Source organism: Macaca fascicularis, chromosome 8 (genome assembly GCF_037993035.2).
Source record: "Macaca fascicularis isolate 582-1 chromosome 8, T2T-MFA8v1.1".
In the NCBI taxonomy this organism is placed as follows: Eukaryota; Metazoa; Chordata; class Mammalia; order Primates; family Cercopithecidae; genus Macaca; species Macaca fascicularis.
The window spans coordinates 32,441,016-32,461,324 of record NC_088382.1 but is presented as its reverse complement, the minus strand read 5'-3'; the positions used below and the strand labels follow the sequence as shown (position 1 = coordinate 32,461,324).

The window sequence follows — 20,309 nt, the reverse complement described above, 5'->3', positions numbered from 1 at the left end:
GCAAAATTCCGTCTCAAAAAGAAAAAAAAAAAAAAAGAATGAGGCTCTGGAGTTCTAAGTTTGAGTCCCAGCTCCACCTAGATAGACTTTGAGCAAGTATCTCAGTACTGTTACTATTATTGATGTCTTCTCCCTTTGCTCGAGATCAGCTAAATATTCACTTTTCTTTTCTTTAGTTTTTCAAGTTTTTATACCAAGCATTTCATTTGTCTGGAATTCACATTGGTAAACGACGGCGAAGTCATCCTCTGTTTCTAGGGAGGTTTTGCTTTCCTCCCATACAAGATGGAAACGGGTGAGCCCGCAGCAGCCGTCCCTCTGTTCTGGGTCCTGCTCAGCTGCCTCTGAATCACGCTTTGCTGTGGCACTGGGAGGGTTTTATAGCTCCTGGCTTCCTGGTGGGCAGAACAGCGTCCAGATTGGGTCCCAGCTGAAACAAGTCTCCCTTCGTGGCATAGAAAAATGACCTCTATGTGCTTCCTCTGTGTGGCTATTATGGAGCCCCTGGCTGCAGTTGTCTTGGGTTTCTCTTTAACTGATTCATGCCCAGTGGCCAGAAGATTAAAACCACAGGCGACATCTCTCTGACCCTGTGCCACTTTCTCCGACCTTCTCTTCCCTCCAGAAGCAGGATTTCCCACCCATCCTCATGTTTCCTGCCTAAGTGACACCTTCTAGATCTGAATCCGGGGTGACTGGTTCTTCTTCCTCCCCTCCTAGGCTCAGGCCTCACTTCCACCCACCCGCAGGTGCAACATGTGACATACTTGGGAAAACAAGCTCTTGTTTACCTGCCTGGTAACAAAGTAGGAATTCTATGGACATTTGATTCCATTTTAACAGCATAATTATCTTCAAACAAATTCTAGCTTTCTGGAAATGTCAAGTGTGTCATATTCACTTTAATTCCCGGTTTGGCAAGTACTTCGCATTGATTACATATGCAATCAAATATTGGTTAAACTGAATTATATTTGATTTTTAAAATATTGATAATGAATACAGGGAGGAGAGTGTCTTTGTATATCAACATAGGCCTGGATTCCTCCCTAGGCCTACCTCTGCCAGGTTTCTTTTTTTCTAACTCTAATTTATCCAGTATTTCTCAGAGGAGAGCTTTGCTCCTTCTCCAAATTATTCTTTAGGGGAAAAAAGTCAGTTGCTTCTCCTTAGGCTAGGGGCCCTGGGCAAAATAGTTTCTTTATCTCTAGCTTATCTCACTCTTTCTCCTGTGGTTTCAAAAAATCCCTGTAAATTCTAGATCAGATTTGCTGATGAGCTATGGGAACCTCTGAGCTTAAGGGAGCATGTAGGCTGCAACCGCAGGTTCTTCTGACTAATCTGATCCCTCTGGAGGCGGGTCCCCCAGGCAGTCAATGCGTTTGTACCACAGCCTATGAATATTTTATGGGTGTCCTTTTGTGCTCACTAATGGGGCCTGAACTGTACAATCTGCCTTAAATAATACCAAAAGAATGCTCTCTCCTGACCTCTGTCCCTGAATGATTTATGGAGATGAACTAGGCCTATCAGAGATTCATTATTGATGTTGTTCTTTGGAGACATTTTTCAACAACGTGGGAATGGGGGTTGTAAATTGATGTTCATCCAGACAGTGAACACTTTGGGAGAGTTTAGTGTGAAATCTGTGCGTTTGGAGATGGTTTTTAAGTTGCTGACAGAAATAGAGTTCTAGCTCTTTGGAGGTTACAAGATTAGAAGGGGCTTAAATTTCTTAAATAAAGAGGCCAAAAGAATATTCTAAAGATCTTTACTCCCACTACCCAAGATTATGTAATTCCTCTAATTTCTTGTCAATCTAGAGCATCAGTCAAAATAATTAAAGTCCTTCCTTGGCTCCGGGCTCTCCCACCTCTATGCCTTCTTTTATCTGGAAGTCACTATTCAGCCACCGAGTATTCATTAAGTCAGCTGTGTACTCTTCACTTTGAGTGATACCAAAAAAGGGAAGACATTATTTCTGCTACTGAGAAGTCCTCAGTCTAATTGGAGAAGACAAGACCTACGTACATTATTTAAGTCAGCTTGTAACCGAATGTGAATATGGCACAGTGCTAGGAAAGTTTCCAGAAGGAAAACATTAATGTCTGCAGGATAAGTGAAGCATGACTTTACGGAGAGAATGGGGCTTGAATGGTTAGATTTCGACTGGCAAAGAGCATCCTAGAAAAGGTAGCAACATGAGTATAAGTCACTAAAGCAACAGTGTGGGTTACAGGGACTGCATCAGTTGGGAAGAGAAGAGAAAATAGGGGCTGGGAATAGAAGGAAGTGTCATCTTCTAGAATGAAGTGGAGCCCAGAGCCCAGAGCTGTATGATCAGTATGAAAAGAAGACTCTCGGCTAGGCACGGTGGCTCAAGCCTGTAATCCCAGCACTTTGGGAGGCCGAGGCGGGCGGATCACGAGGTTGGGAGATTGAGACCATCCTGGCTAACACGGTGAAACCCCATCTCTACTAAAAATACAAAAAAAAAAATTAGCGGGGCGTGGTGGTGGGTGCCTATAGTCCCAGCTACTCGGAGGCTGAATCAGGAGAATGGCGTGAACCTGGGGGGCGGAGCTTGCAGTGAGCCGAGATTGCGCCACTGCACTCCAGCCGGGGCAACAGAGCAAGACTCTATCTCAAAAAGAAAAAAAAAGAAAGAAAAGAAGACTCTCCTGGGGCAAAACCCAGTGATCTCTAATCTATCTATCTATCTATCTATCTATCTATCTATCTATCTATCTATCTATCTTTCTATCTATCTGTCTATCTATCTATCTTTTTTGAGACAGAATCTTGTACCATCTGAGCTCACTGCAACCTCCACCTCCCAGGTTCAGATGATTCTCCTGCCTCAACCTCCTGAGTAGCTGGGATTACAGGCACCCACCACCATGTCTGGCTAATTTTTGTATTTTAGTAGAGACAGGATTTCACCATATTGGCCAGGATGGCCTCAAACTCCTGACCTCACGTGATCTGCCCGCCTCAGCTTCCCACAGTGTTGGGATTACAGGCGTGAGCCACCGTGCCTGGCCCAAATCTCTACTTCTGATTTGCCTCTTGCTGTGGTGTCTCCCCAGTTCCCACTGCCCCCACCACATTGGCCTCAGAGGTTAGACTTCCTCCTTTTCAAACCTCTGTCCCACATGTGGAGCAATGTCCTTTCCTTTGCTTCCCCTTGCACAGCTGAAATAAACCTAAATTTAAGGAACATTTACTAAACACAAAGGGTAAACCCAAAGAGAACCAATACATAAATAATTTAGTTTATAAAGTACACCTTGCCTTCTGGGCTTGTAAATGCTAGTTCATTCCAAACTCCAGGAAAAGTGGGCATTGCCTCAGTCCATTCTACCTAGCTTATTTTATATTTTATTTTATTTTATTATTTTATTTTATTCTATTTTATTTTATTTTATTATTATTTTTTTTTTTTTGAGACGGAGTCTCGCTCTGTAGCCCAGGCTGGAGTGCAGTGGCCGGATCTCAGCTCACTGCAAGCTCCGCCTCCCGGGTTCACGCCATTCTCTGGCCTCAGCCTCCCGAGTAGCTGGGACTACAGGCGCTGCCACCTCGCCCGGCTATTTTTTGTATTTCTTAGTAGAGACGGGGTTTCACCGTGTTAGCCAGGATGGTCTCGATCTCCTGACCTCGTGATCCGCCCATCTCGGCCTCCCAAAGTGCTGGGATTACAGGCTTGAGCCACCGCGCCCGGCCTATTTTATTTTATTTTATAGACAGAATCTCACTCTGTCAGCCAGGCTGGAGTGCAGTGACACAATCTTGGCCCACTGCAACCACTGCCTCCAGGGTTCAAGCGATTCTCATGCCTCAGTCTCCTAAATAGCTGGGACTACAGGCGCCCACCACCACACCTGGCTAATTTTTTGTATTTTTAGTAGAGACAGAGTTTTGCCATGTTTCCCAGGCTGGTCTCGAACTCCTGAGCTCAGGCAATCCGCCCACCTTGGCCTCCCAAAGTGCTGGGATTGCAGGCGGGAGCTACCTCGCCCTCTCCTTAGCCTATTTTAGGGACATCTTTAACCTTCAACACCCAAGAAGATCCTTCTAAACATGTCAGTCCCTTAAAATCCAAGTCAATTCAATTCAGCCTCCTAAACCCACAGGTATTACCTTATCAGGAGAAATGCAATCCAGCTATCACAAAGTAAGTGATGCCTGTGCACAGTTAGGAGGGATACTTTCTGCCTAGGATATATCTTTGGGGAGGGGCCATGCAAGGCTTTGAAAGCAAGAGCTGTTGAAAGCTGATGGCAATGGGTTCAGGATAAATGGATAAGAGAGATGTGATTTTTGAGGTACATAAACTCACTTGAACTTTTTGCATGGTATGCCCCTGAGGCTACTCTCTGATACAGACTAGCATTTCTTTCTTTTGCCTTTTGTCCCCGTTATTTTTTTGAGCTGACGTCTCATTCTGTGGCCCAGGCTGGTGTGCAGTGGCACAATCATGACTCACTGCAGCCTTGAACTCCTGGGCTGGAGCAATCCTCCTGTCTCAGCCTCTCAAGTAGCTGGGATCACAGGCACGCACCACCACACCCAGCTAATTTTTTTCTTTTATTTTTTGTTTATTTATTTATTTTGAGATGGAGTTTTGCTTTTTCTCCTAGGCTGGAGTGAAGTGGTGCGATCTCAGCTCACTGCAATCTCCACCCACTGGGTTCAAGCGATTCTCCTGTCTCAGCCTGTCAAGTAGCTGGGACTACAGGTGCCCGCCACCACGCCCGGCTAATTTTTTTTTGTATTTTTTAGTAGATATGGGGTTTCTCCATGTTGGCCAGGCTGGTCTCGAACCCCTGATCTCAGGTGACCCACCACCCCCCCCAGCCCCCCGGCCTCCCAAAGTGCTAGGATTACAGGAGTGAGTCACCGTGCCTAGCCCTGGCAAATTTTTTTTTTTTTTAAGACAGAATCTTTCTATATTGCTCAGGCTAGTCTCAAACTCAAACCCTCAAGCCATCCTCCCCTCTCAGCTTCCCAAAGTGCTGGGATTACAGGCATGAGCCACCACACCCAACCCTTTTGTCATCTTTCTTTCCTTGGCTGCCCACTTTTTTTTTTTCCTTTTCTTTTCTTTCTTTCTTTTTTCTTTTTTTTGAGACGGAGTCTTGCTCTGTCACCCAGATTGGAGTTCAGTGGTACAATCTCGGCTCACTGCAACCTCTGCCTCCCGAGTTCAAGCAATTCTCCTGGCTCAGCCTCCCCGGTAGCTGGGATTACAGGCACCATCAACCACCACACTTGGCTAATTTTTGTATTTTTTTTAATAGAGATGTGGTTTCACCATGTTGGCCAGGCTGGTCTCAAACTCCTGACCTCAAGTGATCTTCCCGCCTTGGCCTCCCAAAGTGCTGGGATCACAGGCGTGAGCCCCCGTGCCCAGTTTGCCCACTTTGTCTCTAGCTCCTCTTTCCCCAGGAACTCCTGAAGGTCCTTAGCTTTGCCTTCCACGTTCTCCCCTAGGTCGAGCTACTGAGCCTCCTCCTTTTCAATGGTATTTGTCCTTAAAGGGGGTTTCCACTCCGTACCAAGCAGCAATACAACCTGAAGAAGTTACCAAATTTCCAGAAATCTGACCAAACCTCTTAGTCCTTAAAGACCAGGAGTCTTTTAAAAATCTTTGTATCCTGGCCAGGCGAGGTGGCTCATGCCTGTAATCCAAGCACTTTGGGAGGCCGAGGCAGGTAGATGGCCCGAGGTCAGGAGTTCAAGACCAGCCTGGGTAACATGGCAAAACCCTGTCTCAACTAAAAATACAAAAATTAGCGGGCGTGGTGGCACATGCCTGTAATCCCAGTTACTCAGGAGGCTGAGGCAGGAGAATCGTTTGAACCCGGGAGGAGGAGGTTGCAGTGAGCTGAGATCGCACCACATCATTCCAGCCTGGGCATAGGAGCGAAACTCCGTCTTTCGGGAAAAAAAATTAAATCTTTGTATCTCAGGCTCTTAAGATAGTTCCAAGCCTGTAATAGGGAAGTGTTTTAACTAACCTAATATATTAATTAAAATAAGGGGGAAACGAGCCATGTCATAGAAGCCAAGGATGAATCAAAAGCTTCCAGAAGGGGATGCTCAATAACACCAACTATTACAGAGACACCAAAGGAGGACCAAAAACCACGCTCCCGGATTTGCGAAGGGAAGGTCAACGGTGTGCTTTGTCAGGACAGTTTTAGTGCAGGGGTGAGGGCAGGTGAAAGCGTGATTGAATTAATTGTTGGTTGACTAATGACAGGTGGAGAAGGGAAGCTGGTGAGTGTAGACTATTACATTGGGGGGAGGGCTGGCGCCAGAGGAGGTAGGAAGACTTCGGGAAATTGTCCTTGTTTTTTCTTCAAGTGTTACTGTTTGTTCTTGTTTTTCCATGGGAGGTTCTCAGCCGAGGATAAGGGGTTAATGGAGAAGGAAAGGTTGAATGTATCAGAGAATGACTAATAGAACAACACTGCCATGGAGGTGGTGTGAAGAGTGTGGTCACTCACTGCAACCTCCGCCTCCCAGGTTCAAGCAATTCTCCTCTCTCAGCCTCCCGAGTAGCTGGGATTACAGGCACATGCCAACGCGCTCGGCTAATTTTTGTATTTTTAGTAGAAATGGGGTTTCACTATATTGGTCAGGTTGATCTTGAACTCCTGACCTCAGGTGATCCACCCACCTCAGCCTCCCAAAGTGCTGGGATTACAGGCATGAGCCACCGCGCCGGCCTGTTTCCTCTCTGTTAAAGGCCATAATGATAGTGCCAATTTCATGGGATTGTTGTGAAAAACGAGATCATATGTGTGGAGTGCTAAGTGCAATGCCTGGCACATCACAAACACTCAATAACAGCTAGAAGAGGTCATTGTTATTAGTGAGATCTAGGCTTTCACTAGGAGTTCACAATGCTGGAAAGACAATGTACACCTGAAAAATATGTAAGGGGACACACAGGGCCTTCTTTGTGGAAAGGGCAAAGATTTGTGGAATCAAACAAATTTGTGTTTGCATTCCAAGTCTGCCACCTACCAGCTGTGTGGCTTGAGGCAAGCCATTTAATCTGAGAGTAATGATGATGCCATGTAGTTAATATCTTCATTCTCCAATGTGTTAAGTGCCTACTAAGTACCAGTCACCGTACGAGGTGTTAGAGATAAAGAGACTTTAAAAAGACACTTTCAGCCAGGTGTGGTGGCTCACGCCTGTAATCCTAGCACTTTGGGAAGCTGAGATGGGTGGATCACCTGAGGTCAGGAGTTCAAGACCAGCCTGGCCAACATGGTGAAAGCCCATCTCTACTAAAAATACAAAAATTAGCTGGGCGTGGTGGTGCACACTTGTAATCTCAGCCACTCAGGAGGTTGAGGCAGGAGAATCCCTGGAACCTGGGAGGCAGAAGTTGCATGGTGAGCTGAGATTGTGCCACTGCACTCCAGCCTGGGCAACAGAGAGAGACTCCATCTCAAAAAAAAAAAAAAAAAATTACAAAAGACACTTTCAAGCTGGGTGTGGTGGCTCACGTGTGTAATCCCAGTACTATGGGTGGCTTGAGGCAGGTGATTGCTTGAGCCTAGGAGTTGGAGACCAGCCTGGGCAACATAGCGAGACAAAAAATACAAAAATTAGCTAGGAGTGGTGATGTATGCCTGTAGTTCCAGCTACTTTAGGAGGCTGAGGTGGGAGGCTCATTTGAGCCCAGGAGTTTGAGGCTGCAATGAGCCATGATTATGCCACTGCACTCCAGCCTGGGTAACAGAGCGAGACCCTGTCTCAAAAACAAAAGACACTTTATCCAGGCTCAAAGAGCACACAGTAGCACAGTATAGCTGGGGAGGCAGATGAAGATATGGTTACAATTGGGAAAACTAAGTGCTCTCACAAAGGTAGGTGTCAGGCAAGCAGGGAAATCCTGACACAGCGAGACTCCATCTTAAAAAAAAAAAAAAAGATAGGACAAAGTGACTTCCATAGCCTATGCAGGGACCACCAGAAACTATTGAATGGGTAAAGCCACAGAAAGTAAACTAGAAATCAGTTTTAGAATGAGCAAGATTTGCAAAATGTGAGGGCAAAAAAGGAGAAACCCCTTATCCACACAGCTAAAATTCAACAGCTCTATCAAAATGGCTGTAGTATCTATACCATAAATACTTGTTGATTTCCTAAGTACTTGCTTTAAGAAACAGGTACAAGGGAATGCCTTATTTACTAGTTGTTTCTTTTTCCTCTAATAGTTGAAAAGAGAGAAACTGGCCAGGTGCAGTGGCTCACATCTGTCATCCCAGTACCTTGGGAAACCGAGTTGGGCAGATCACCTGAGGCTACGAGTTTGAGACCAGCCTGACCAACATGGCCAAACCTCGTCTCCACTAGAACTACAAAAATTAGCCGGGCTTGGTGGTGGGTGCCTATAATCTCAGCTACTTGGGAGGCTGAGGCAGAAGAATTGCTTGAGCCCAGGAGGTGGAGGTTGCAGTGAGCCGAGATTGTGCCACTGCATTCCAGCCTGGGCGACAGAGCGAGGCCCTGTCTCAAAAAAGAAAACAAAAAAAAAGGGAGAGAAAAGAGAAAAGAGAGAGAGACCAGGACTTTTCTCTCTGTCTTGCTGGAGCCTGTGCTGAACCCCGAAGCCTGTTGATAGTTCTCCAATTTCATTTGGCGTTGAAGCCCCTGAAACTCCCGGGCTGCAGGTTGTAACTTGCATCTTGGTCCTCTGTCTCCCACCTATCAGAGGAATACTTTCCATGGGAAGATACGGGCTTTTCTAGTCTTGGGCTTTCTTTTAAGAATCATCTTCACTGCAGAAGTCAAAGGAGACAGAGTAGTGTGAACAGAAGTCAACAGGGGAAACAGCTCACAGGGGCTCTTCCCTACAGTCCCTAGGGGGAGGATACTGTCATTTTCCTCCAAATATTTTCAGAACATTTTAAACGGTTTTGAGGACTTCAGAGAAAGTCCTCACTTCTTCTCTGTTCTATTCCTCCCTTGCTTGAGCTCCTTAGGGGCTTTCCTCTCTTTTCAGTTTCAGCTTAAGTTTAAATACAATATTTCCATAGAAATGTTCTCTGGTTATCTTTTTCTGCCTGCTTTGACTCTGTTTAAAAAGCCAGATTCAAGTTAGCACCAGGACACACCACTGACAAATTAAGTTTACCTGGTTATAAAAGACATATAAAGTGACGTACGGAACCTTGGGACATTCCAAACTCTTATTTTTTATAACCTGAATGTAGGGAGGTGGTAATTAGGATGTGTGTTTAAGACAAGAGTACCAACCTCTGATAACCAGTCTGGGCCCATGGCAAACACTAAATAAGAGCAAAAGGACAGTAGGGCAAAACAATTTCAATATAAAATTATACCCTTTATGACCTTTTTTTTTGAAAAAAAAAAATGATAGTGATGGTAGGTAGTGATTGTTGTGTGCATTCCTTTTCAAATAATTTACTTGATGACCTAGCACAATGGCTCACATCTGCAATCCCAACATTTTGGGAGGCTGAGGCAGGAGGATCACTTGAGGCCATGGGTTCAAGACCAGCGTGGGTAACATAGTGAGACACTGCTTCTACAAAAAATTTAAAAACCAGCTGGGCATGGTGGTGCACGCTTGTAGGCCCAGCTAGTTGGGAGGCTAAGGTGGGACGATCACTTGGGCCTGGGAGGTTGAGGCTGCAGTGAGCTAAGATGGCGCCACTGCACTCCAGCCTGGGCACAGAATGAGACCCTGTCTCAAAAAAAAAAAAAAACATACTTGCTAAAATTAAGAAGCTATCATAGTGTCAAACACTAAGACTGGCAATCCTAATTTGGTTTTCCTGATGTTACTGTTTACTTTATTGGGCTGTGAAAATCAAAGGACCTGCCACACTAAACCCACTGCTGGTCTAGCTGAGACCTCCTGAAGTGCAGAGGCAGTGCCCCTAAGAAAGAAATTTCATTTTTTTAAAAAAGGGGGCCTTCTGGGGTAGCATTTTCTATTTTTAACCTTTTTTGAAATTTTGATAAAAAACACATAACATAAAACTTACTATTGGCCAGGCCCAGTGGCTCACGCCTGTACATTTTGGGACGCTGAGGCGGGCAGATGACTTGGGGTCAAGAGTTTGAGACCAGCCTGGCCAACACGGTGAAACCCCGTCTCTATTAAAAATATAAAAATTAGCTGGGCATGATGATGCACACTTGTAATCCCAGCTACTCTGGAGGCTGAGGCAGGAGAATCACTTGAACCTAGGGGACAAAGACTGCAGTGAGCAGAGATCATGCTGGCACTCCAGCCTGGGCGACAGAGCAAGACTCCGTCTCAAACAAACAAACAAACAACAACAAAAAACTTACCATCTTGGCTGGGTGCAATGGCTGATACCTGCAATCCTGGTGCTTTGGGAGACTGAAGTGAGGAGGATTACTTGAGGCCAAGAGTTCAAGACCAACCTGGACAACACAGCAAGACTCCATCTCTACCAAAAAATGAAAAATAAAAATTAGCCAGGTGTCATGGTACGTACCTGTAATTCCAGCTAGTTGGGAGGCTGAAGCAGTACAATCGCTTGAGCCCAGGAGGTTGAGGCTGCACCACGGCACCCCAGCCTGGGCAAACAGAGCGAGACCCTGTCTCTAAAAAAACCTAAAACACTTTACTGTCTTAACCACTCTTAAGTGTTTAGGTGGTGTTAAGTACATTTACATTGTTGTGCAACTATCACCACCATTCATTTCTGCAGCTGAAATCTTCCCAAGCTGAATCTCTGTACCCATTGAATATTAACTCCTCATTCTCCCTTCTCCCAGCGCTTAGTAACCTCCAGTTTACTTTCTATCTCCATGAATTTGACTACTGTGTGTATCTCATATACATAGAACCATGCAGTGGTTGTTCTTTAGTGTCTGACTTATTTCACCCAGCATAATGTTTTCAAGGCCCATCATCCATGTTGCAGCATGTGTCAGAATTTCCTTCCTTTTAAAGGTATTTTTTGACCAGACGCGGTGGCTCACGCCTGTAATCCCAGCACTTTGGGAGACCGAGGTGGGAGGATCACCTGAGGTTAGGAGTTCAAGACCAGCCTGGTCAACATGGCAAAACTCTGTCTCTACTAAAAATATGAAAATTGGCCAGGAGGGGTGGCACATGCTTGTAATTGCAGCTACTCAGGAGATTGAGGCATGAGAATCGCTTGAACCCAGGAGGTGGAGGTTGCAGTGAGCCAAGATCGTGCCACTGCACTCCAGCCTGGGGGACAGAGCTAGATCCATCTAAAAAAAAAAGGTATTTTTAACTTTTCTGACAACACTGCTTGTATTGAAGATGTTCAGTAACAGGATGGTTGATAAAAGGGCAAGTCTTGCCAGCTTTCTGTATTTACTCATCTGTAAAATGGTTCTGAGTTCTATTACTATCATTTAAACACATCTAAGCAGGGGTCACCAACCCACAAGGTCCAGGCACATGTGTGGTAAAGCCACCTGGAGGGAGGCTGTGGTGAAGTGGAGAGAGACTGGCCTTTGATAAAGGCGGCTGCTGCTAGTTAGTTCCAATCCACTCTGTCCAATGTGTAATGTAGGCCCAGTACTGCAAGCACAAATCTGATTTCACACTCTGTCACCCAAGCTGGTCTCAAACTCCTGGCCTCAAGCGATCCTCCTGCATCAGTATCCTAAAATGCTGGGATTCCAGGTGTGACCCCCTGCCCCTGGCCACAAATCTGATTTTTATGTGTTGGCCAACACTGTTGGGCTAAACAGAACATGTTTGCAGGCTGGCTCTGGCCCACAGGGTCACCTGTTAGAATGTCTGCCAGGGCTAATAAAAAGCTAATTTTAGTGTGGCCTCATTGATTCATTCCTGCAATTAACGTTTATGGGTCTCTACTAAAGGCTAGGTTACACATGTAAGTTAATCTTATTTAAAAATGTACCTATTTTATTAGGTACTAGCATCATCTCCACTTTCCATATTAAAGACAAACCCAGAGCGGTGAAATAACTTGCCCCTGGTCACACAGTGGGAAGCGCTGAGGTGGGATTTGAACTCAGATGGTTTTCAGAGCCCAAAGTCCTGTCTCAAAGGAGGGCGACTCATAGGACAATGTTAACCTATGCACCTATGGACACTCCCAGAAAAGGTGATTTGCAACTTGTCTTGAAGGACGTCCTCAGCGGACAAGGCTGGACTGCAATCTAGGCAGAGGAAATAACTTGAGCCAGGGATCAAACACTAAGATTGGCAGGAAATGAGCAGGAAGAGGTAGCGGGGTCCCTGACGCCATCTATTCAACTGTTTTTCAGAAAAGGTATCAGCTCTCGAAGGCTTACTTCTCGAAGGCTTACATCTTGCGAGAGCAAGAATGGTGTGTAAAGACGGGAATTTACAAAAGCCCTCACTGCTGACCGTAAGTGCCAGCAAACGACTCGCGCCCTAGCTTTCCCGCCTCCGCCTCCGCTGCGGCTCCGCCCACGACCCTGGGGAACTACAAGTCCCGTCATGCACCAGCGCGCGCCGGGAGCTCGCTCCTGCCCCGCCCCCAGCCCGGTCCCCGCCCCCCGCCCCGCCCCGCCCTCGGCCCCCTCCCGCCGGGTCAGCCCCGAAGAGTCGCCGGTGGCCGCGGCAGACGGAAGCAGAACGAGTGCCTCGGCGGCCGCAGGATGGGGGACTCCAAAGTGAAAGTGGCGGTGCGGATCCGACCCATGAACCGGCGAGGTGAGAGCCGAGCCCCCCCGGGCCGCCGGGGCTGAGGCGGCAGGTGCCTGGCGCGCCCGTCCCTCGGCCGCCGTGGGGGGTCTGGCGGCCCCGCCCCTATAGTCTGCGGCGGGGCGCGAGGAGGGGCCCGCGGACCCTGAAACCCGCGCCCGCGCTGAGTCGCCCGGCTCCCTCTTCTCCCCTCCCTTCCCCCCCTGGCCAGTCCCGTACCGGGAGCCGCCAGGCCCCTCGTGCCGGCCCCGCTGCCCCTTCCGCCTGCGCCCGCCCCGCCCCGGCGCCCTTTCGCCCTCTCGTCTCCCCCGGAGGTTCCCGAGGGCGCCCTAGGCCCTGTCGCCCCGCCTCGCCCTGGCCCCTCAGCCCCGCGCCTTCCCCGCCAGCTGTCACTGTCGCCCCCGCGCGCGGGTCGCCAGCCCCTGCAACCCGCCTCGGGACCGCCCGGGACCCCGCGTCTCGCCCGGGTCTCCCAAGCCTGCACCGCCGCGGCCCGCGGCGGGAAGGAGGGCAGGGGGCCAGGTGGGTGTCTCGCGGCGAGTTCCTTCCACCTGGGCGTCCTGAGATTCAGGTCAGGTGGAGGAGATGCCTTTTTCGTTGTTTTTGGACAGTCGAGAAAGTTTTGGTTTTGCCTGAAGTCTCATTGGTCATCTCTCAATAAATAGCTTAAGTGCCAAGATTCTTGTGGAATTGTATCTTTCTGACATTCTCTTAAGTCTGCAGGGAGGGTAGAGAAAGCAGATAAACCGAGTACATTGAAGTCATCTGTAGACCCAGGGAGTGGAGAGAACCCCAAAAGTCGGGAGAAGGTGGGCTGGGTCTTGGCTTTGATAGTAAAAAGCAGCGTGACTGGGCGAGTTGCTTTAAATAAGATAATGTATTTGAAAACGCTTTATATACAAGGTTCTATCATTGGGGTCACTATTACTGTCCCAGGGGATGACTTTGCCATTGATAAGACTTTGAACTAATTAGAATCTTTTAAGTACCAGAGACAACTAAGAAGTTGTAGCTTCTTAGCAAAATCAAATGTTAATTTTTATGTAGAAATTATAGGTTGTTTTCCTCTTCTTTGCTCTTTTTTGTGTATATTGAGACGTACAGATCAATCAGTTGACATAAGCTTTGTTGGTTTGTCCTTCTCGGGGAAATTGGTTTCTCGCTTGGAGTTATCTCGTCTATGGGAATTGGTTTGTCCTGTTTCTGCTAGGTCCGATTAAGGCTGTCAGGTGAGTTTTTTTCCTTAAGAACTTAATTACTTTAAGTTCTCAACTAGTGCAAGATTGAGTCCTGCTTTGCTTCACTAATCTCGTACTCTGACAACACAAAGCAAACGTCGATGCAATTCTGAAAATTTTCAGAAGCGTCAGTTTTTAAATATTCAGGTATTTGTATTTCAGTTTACTTCCAGTTTACCATCACAATAATTTAAAGAAAGAAGCCAAATGAAACATATCTGGGAACTGATTCTGAAAGGATGGTTTCAGCACATTCTTAAAATTTCCTTTTCACAAAAAACTTGGAAATGTCAGTGCTAAAAAGAGGCCGTGAACCAACCACCACAAAAGACATCTCAGATATTTAGAGCCCTTCTTTCCCTCTCCCTTTCTCCATTGGTTTCACTTTTTGAGGGGAATTCGTATGCTTTTCACTCATAAATTGCCATTGATAAGGTTGTAATAAACATCAGAGTTTAGAGGAAGGCAAAGAAATAATAGTTTTAGCTGTGGAATGGATGTGAGCTGATCCTTGGGTTCAACTCATTTTAAAATTGAGGTTTACCCGTAGATTCCATTAGCCTATATAGAGAAGTGCATTATTTGGAGTAAAGTACCTCCTGAGTTCACTTAGTGCCCATTCTTAGCCTTATATTTCCTGACATGCATGTGGACTTCTTTTTTCAGTGATTACCACACATAAATTTGTTCTTTTCCATTTTTGCTGTGAAGTAATTGTTAACATAAATAAAAAGGTTATTATGGAATACAGTGTGGTGGGATTCTAAATCCAGTGATTTTTAAAAATTGGCATCTAAAGTTTGTATAGAAAGACTAAAACAGGCCAGGCACGGTGGCTCACGCCTGTAATCCCAGCACTTTGGGAGGCCGAGGCAGGTGGATCACCTGAGGTCAGGAGTTCGAGACCAGCCTGCCCAACATGGCGAAACTCTGTCTCTACTAAAAATATAAAAAATTAGCCAGGCGTGGTGTCGGGTGCCTGTAATCCCAGCTACTTGGGAAGCTGAGGCAGGAGAATCGCCTGAACCTGGGAGGCGGAGGTTGCAGTGAGCTAATATTGCGCCACTGTGCTCCAGCCTGGGTGACAAGAGCAAAACTCCGTCTCAAAAAAAAAGATTAAAAACCATTTTTCTTTCCAGTAATTTCTTTTTTTCTTCCTCATATGATCTGTAGGAACCTTTCCCTTAATTTTGAAAAGAATATTACTTTGAACAGTTATTAGTATTATAGTGTATAATTATGACAAATAGTAAAACTTGAGTCCTAATAGTTTCTATCATAACGTATAAGTGCAGGAAGCAACCTTATAAATCACTGTCCACAAATGAGGGGATGAGAATGGATTACTGTGATGATGTAGTTTTACTGTATAGACTCTGATATTTGGAATCACATTAGTTATCTTTTGAGGAAAATCTGAAAATTTCCAGAAAACTCCGGTGTATTAAGTCCTTGTGTGATTCAGTGTCTGGTTGTGCTTAGCTGTTTGGCGTTTTAAGGTGGTTAGCTGATTTATTATTTAACAGTTATCCTCGAAGTGAAGTGTTTTAGTCTTTTTGCTAAACTGTATGTGGGATTGGGAACCTTAGTTATTTGAAGGTTAAGCATTAGGCCCTAATTCAGTAACAGGAAGAGTTGTAATGGCTAATTTGTCAGGAATATTTTTGTAGTCATACATTTATTTTAACATTACACTAACAAAAGGAAAAATAAAAAGGAAAGAAGTTCACATACTTTCTTCATCCTAACAGCTTTTCTTTTCCATGCCAGTTTGTGCTCACATGTGTATGTAATTTTACATGATTTTAATATTACAACCTTTATTTTGCCTTTCTTCATCTGAGATACAAAGCGAAACAACTAGAGAAAAAGGGGTAAGTTTTTGTCACAAGATCTTCGAGTTCTATTTGCAGATATTGTTTGTTTTCCAATGTTCAGACTGTACAGCTCAACAGATAACTCTTGTGTGCAGTCCGTGCACTGCACAGAACACCCATTCATACGTTGTTAACCTGTCTAATCATTACAGGAGCTGAACGTTTTGTAGCCATAATTGGTGGGATTAGTTAGATCAGCAGCATTCTCCTTTCCAGGAATTTGATGTTTTCTAACTTTAGGTGGCTTAAAAAACATTTAATAGTTAAGCAAACTTTTATGGAGTGCCTGCCAGGTATCTAGCTTATATTAGATAGGATGAGAGCTTAATGCCTTTCCTCAAGGGATTTCCTGTGTTTAAATCTGTGTAAGATCAACTACCAAAATAAGTAAATATCTGTAAAAGGTGTTTGGAATGCCTTTGTTACCTATCTAGACTAAGGGGGTAGAACCAGGAAATGAAATAAATGAAGATAGAAACAGTGAAATAGATTATTTCAGGTGTTAGGGAGCATGGACAAGAAATTTATTTCAGGAGATATTTCAAATGAGTTTACTTTGCATTTTCCAATACTTGACGTGGTGAAAGACACAGAAGTATGTAATAATGTCTAATAGAGTCAGTGCCTTGGTAATCATGATGTATCTCAATGGAGGGACTGTTGTACAGCGATTAAAATGATGACAGTCAAAACCATTTAACAAGGAAGATCATTTTCTCTGTTAGTGGAAAAAGAATGTAAAGCTGTATGTGTAACTGATCAAATCTATTATGATTATTACTATGTAAAAATGTATACAGGAATGGGCAAGAGCTAGAAAGAAACATGAAAAAGTGAAATTGATTGTTCTTGTTAGGGGGATTTTACTTCCTAAAAGTTTTCTTAGGGTTGCCTGGTACCATCATATTAAGTTTCTTAAAGCATGCTTTATGGTTCATGCCTGTGAGGAAATGACTGTCATGGGCTTGAAAAGAAAATGCCTGTGAAAAGATTAGATTAAAAGATAAACAGCTGTAGCAGGCTGCTAGTTATTAAGCGCTAGGCGAATGACAGGGAAATAAGGGAATCGAGAGTTTAGACTTCACTGAGGAGGGTGAACTTTGGTTGGACTTCCAGGGAGGAAGCTTATGATGTGAGCATGGGGGAGGGGAGGGCATGGATTCTTCGAGGAGGAAGTGTGGCCTGAGAGTGAGGACGCAGAGACAAGAATGAGCAAAGCAGGTTTAGGCAGCAGAGACGAGATCTGCCTGCCAGAAGAGATTCTGTGAGGATAGCTAGAGAATGATGGGACGGGAAGGTCAGGTGGATTGCAGGAAGCCCTGAATGCGGCCAGGCCAGAAGTCTGGACCTAGGGTGGCTGGTCCATGCACTCTGTTTTGCTTCTTGTGACCTTGTGTGGGTCTTAGACACAAACACGACAGAGAAAAATTGGTAGATCTCAAAGCAAGATTGGAAACCTCAGTAGATGACCGATTTCTGGCGTAGCTGGGCAGGTTTTAAAAGCGCTTGCTGATAAATGAAGCCTTGTGGATGGGCAGCGTAAGGAAGCCAGTCAGAATTAAGCAGCTGTGACTCAGAAGGCAAAGGAAAAACCCAGCAAGTGCGAGGAAGCTTAGAAGATGCTGGTAGTCAGTGAAGATGAAGACATAGGTGACCCTTAGGAAATGAAGGGACAGGAGAAGGTGGCTTTGACCCCTGGGGTCATTGGTGATTCTTCAGTCTTCTCAGAGAGATCACTAACAGATGTGGAGCCAAAGAGGACCATGGATGGAAATTTGCTAAAACAGAAGATACTTGTTTTGTCAGCATCTGCTTGCTACTTTAATGGTGAATGAGACACACATCTATTACAACATTGTTTTGTTTCTGCTGTCAACTCAGTGACTGAAATTTGGATATATGCGCATAGGGCCAGAGGCATTTTGAGAAGAAGGTACACTCTTAAATTCTTTTCCCCAAATCTTGTGTGTGTGTGTTTTTTTTTTTCTTTTTCTTTTGAGACAGGTTCTCCCTCTGTTGTCCAGGCTGGAGTGCAGTGGCATGATCATCACTCACTGCATCCTCAACCTCCTGGGCTCTAGCAGTGCTCCTGCTGCAGCCTGCTGTGGAGTTGGTACACAGGTGTGCACCACCATGTCTGTCTAATTTCAATGTTTTTTTTGTAGAGATAGGGTCTCACTTGGTTGCCCTGGCTGGCCAGACCTCCTTTCAAGAAATATACATTTATAATATAAAATACGATGTTGTTTAATTGGCATTAGCTTTTACCCTCTCACCTCCATAAAACGATGACTGTCTGACTTTTCCACCTAAGTGCTGAAAATGGAAGAAACCACTGACAAAACTATTAGTTAAGGAGATGGATTGAAGTGCTGATTGAGTGGAAATGGATGTATTGATCTCTATGCTTGCTCATCACGTTCCCCTTGTGTTCGGCAGAGCACGTTCTTAAAAAAAAAAAAAATTCGGCCAAGATGAGCAGTGTGCCCTGTGACCCCAGAAGTGCGTGAAACTAACTGGTCCACTCCACACAAGTCCATGACTTAACTGTATGGGGCTTTTGCTCTCAGGAGATAAAGATATCTTTAGAAATTGGTATCCATTCGTCATTCATTTCAACAGTGTCGATTGAAGAAAAAGAAAATAGCTGCTTTTTGACAGCTTTCTATTTGCAAGCAATGGAGTTCAGTGCTTTTTAATGCTTTATTTTATTCTTCAAACCAGACTTTCAAAAGGAATTGTAGGCCAGGTGTGGTGCCTCACCCCTGTAATCCCAGCACTTTGGGAGGCCGAGGTGGGTGGATCACTTGAGGCCAGGAGTGTGAGGCTAGACTGGCCAACATGGTGAAACCCTGTCTCTGCTAAAAATACAAAAACTAGCTGGGTGTCTTGGCGAGTGCCTGCAATCCCAGCTACTTGGGAGGCTGAAGTGGGAGAATCACCTCAACCTGGCAGGCAGAGGTTGCAGTGAGCTGAAATCGCACCACTGCACTCCAGCCTGGGTGACAGAGTGAGACTGTCTCCAAAATAAAAGGTAGTAATTGTAGCATTTCTGTGTAACAGAACCTCAGAGAGGTTAATTAACATTCCCAGAACTACAAAACCCACCTGTGCGTTTACTACAGTGTTGGACATTATTATCTTTAAGAGGATCTTGCAATCCTGAGATTACTTAATTTTCAGAGATGTGCAGGATACACTGGAAGCATAAGTCTTGATCTTCCACCAAAGGAGCTCCCAGTCTTGTTGATAATAAGAGATACATGTGTAAGTTCATTGGAAGAACGTATGTACCTAGTGCACTGATGGCAGCGAATCATGAATTAAAGAAATGGGGGCGGGATTTGAGAACAGCACAGAAGACAACTTGAGCGGGCCCCTTGGCTCCAAGTCCCACTGAGGTGACGTGGAGGAGTCCAGATGGGTGCTGCACATGCAGTGGATTTGTGTTGCATCTGAGGATCACTGAACTTGGGAAATCCCCTGCAAAGCCTCTGATTTAGATGACTGGGTGAATGCTGGTGTCATTAGCTGAATCAGAAGCACAGGAGAAGCAGGTTTTAGGGTGGAGGTGTGGGAAATGATGAGTTCTAGTCTCAGACAGTCCAACAGTATGTCATTAGTGCTTATGTGCCATGTACTTTGCCTGCAACTATGAATAAGATGCAGTGTGCCTGGAAGCAACTCAGCACAATTGGGTTTTAGGTGTCTGAAGTGCAGCCAGGTGGATGGATCCAGAAGACCATTGTGAATATGAGTCTGAAACGAAGGGACTGGACTTAGGTGTAGATCTGGGAGTCATTACTGTAGGTAGAAGATAGAGCACCTCAGGTGTGTCTGTGATAGAGGCGGTCACAGAGGCCAAGAAGAGCAACCTCAGGAGAATCAGGTGAAAGCAATGTTGTGGATGCCTAAGAAGGAAAAAATGTGTCAAAAGAGTGAAAGGTCAGCAATCACATGTCACAGGAATGGCTGCGTGATAAACACAGAATTGTGTTCAGTGGATTTGGTGTTCTGATAGTCAGTGTTAATGTTCAGGATAATTTCACTGAAATGAATTAGTGTTGGGCATTGGAAGTGGGCTGAGGAGTGAGTGGAAATGCCAGTATGGAGGCAGCGAGTCTCAAGAACATTCTTTCAAGAAGCTCCAGGTAGAAGGGGAGGGTTCAGAGTGGTACCTGGAGGGGTAGGTACTTTGTTCTTTTAAAATTTTTGGAGATATTTGAACCTTGTGTAGATAGAGCCAATAGAGATAAGTTTTTGAAATATGGGAGGAAGAGAATAATTACATAATGGGAAAGCCCTGGAATTTCAAGCTTCATTTTCTTGACAGGGTAAAATGTGAGGTTATTGAAAGTAGGAGGAATTTGGTGAGCTGGGGTATTCTGAGTAGTGAATGTGTAGGAATGTGGTTGAAGGACCCTAACTGTATTTTCTATCTGTTGAGGGTAGTAGGGTCATCCATTCCAAGTTTTTTCTTCTTGGTTTTTA

The 20,309-nt window shown here is 45.3% G+C and overlaps 1 protein-coding gene across 4 annotated transcripts in view; it reads left to right on the top strand.

Annotated features, from left to right (window-relative positions):
• The first annotated feature begins 12,598 nt into the window (after positions 1–12,598).
• The window catches only part of KIF13B (kinesin family member 13B), a 194,130-nt gene continuing 186,419 nt past the window's right edge, over positions 12,599–20,309 (top strand). For all 4 annotated transcript variants that reach the window (XM_074000589.1, XM_005562969.4, XM_045399003.3 and 1 more), the window contains exon 1: positions 12,599–12,712. In XM_074000589.1, coding sequence (XP_073856690.1) covers positions 12,658–12,712 — 55 coding nt within the window. In that variant the 5' untranslated portion in view covers positions 12,599–12,657. The remainder of the gene's footprint in view (positions 12,713–20,309) is intronic.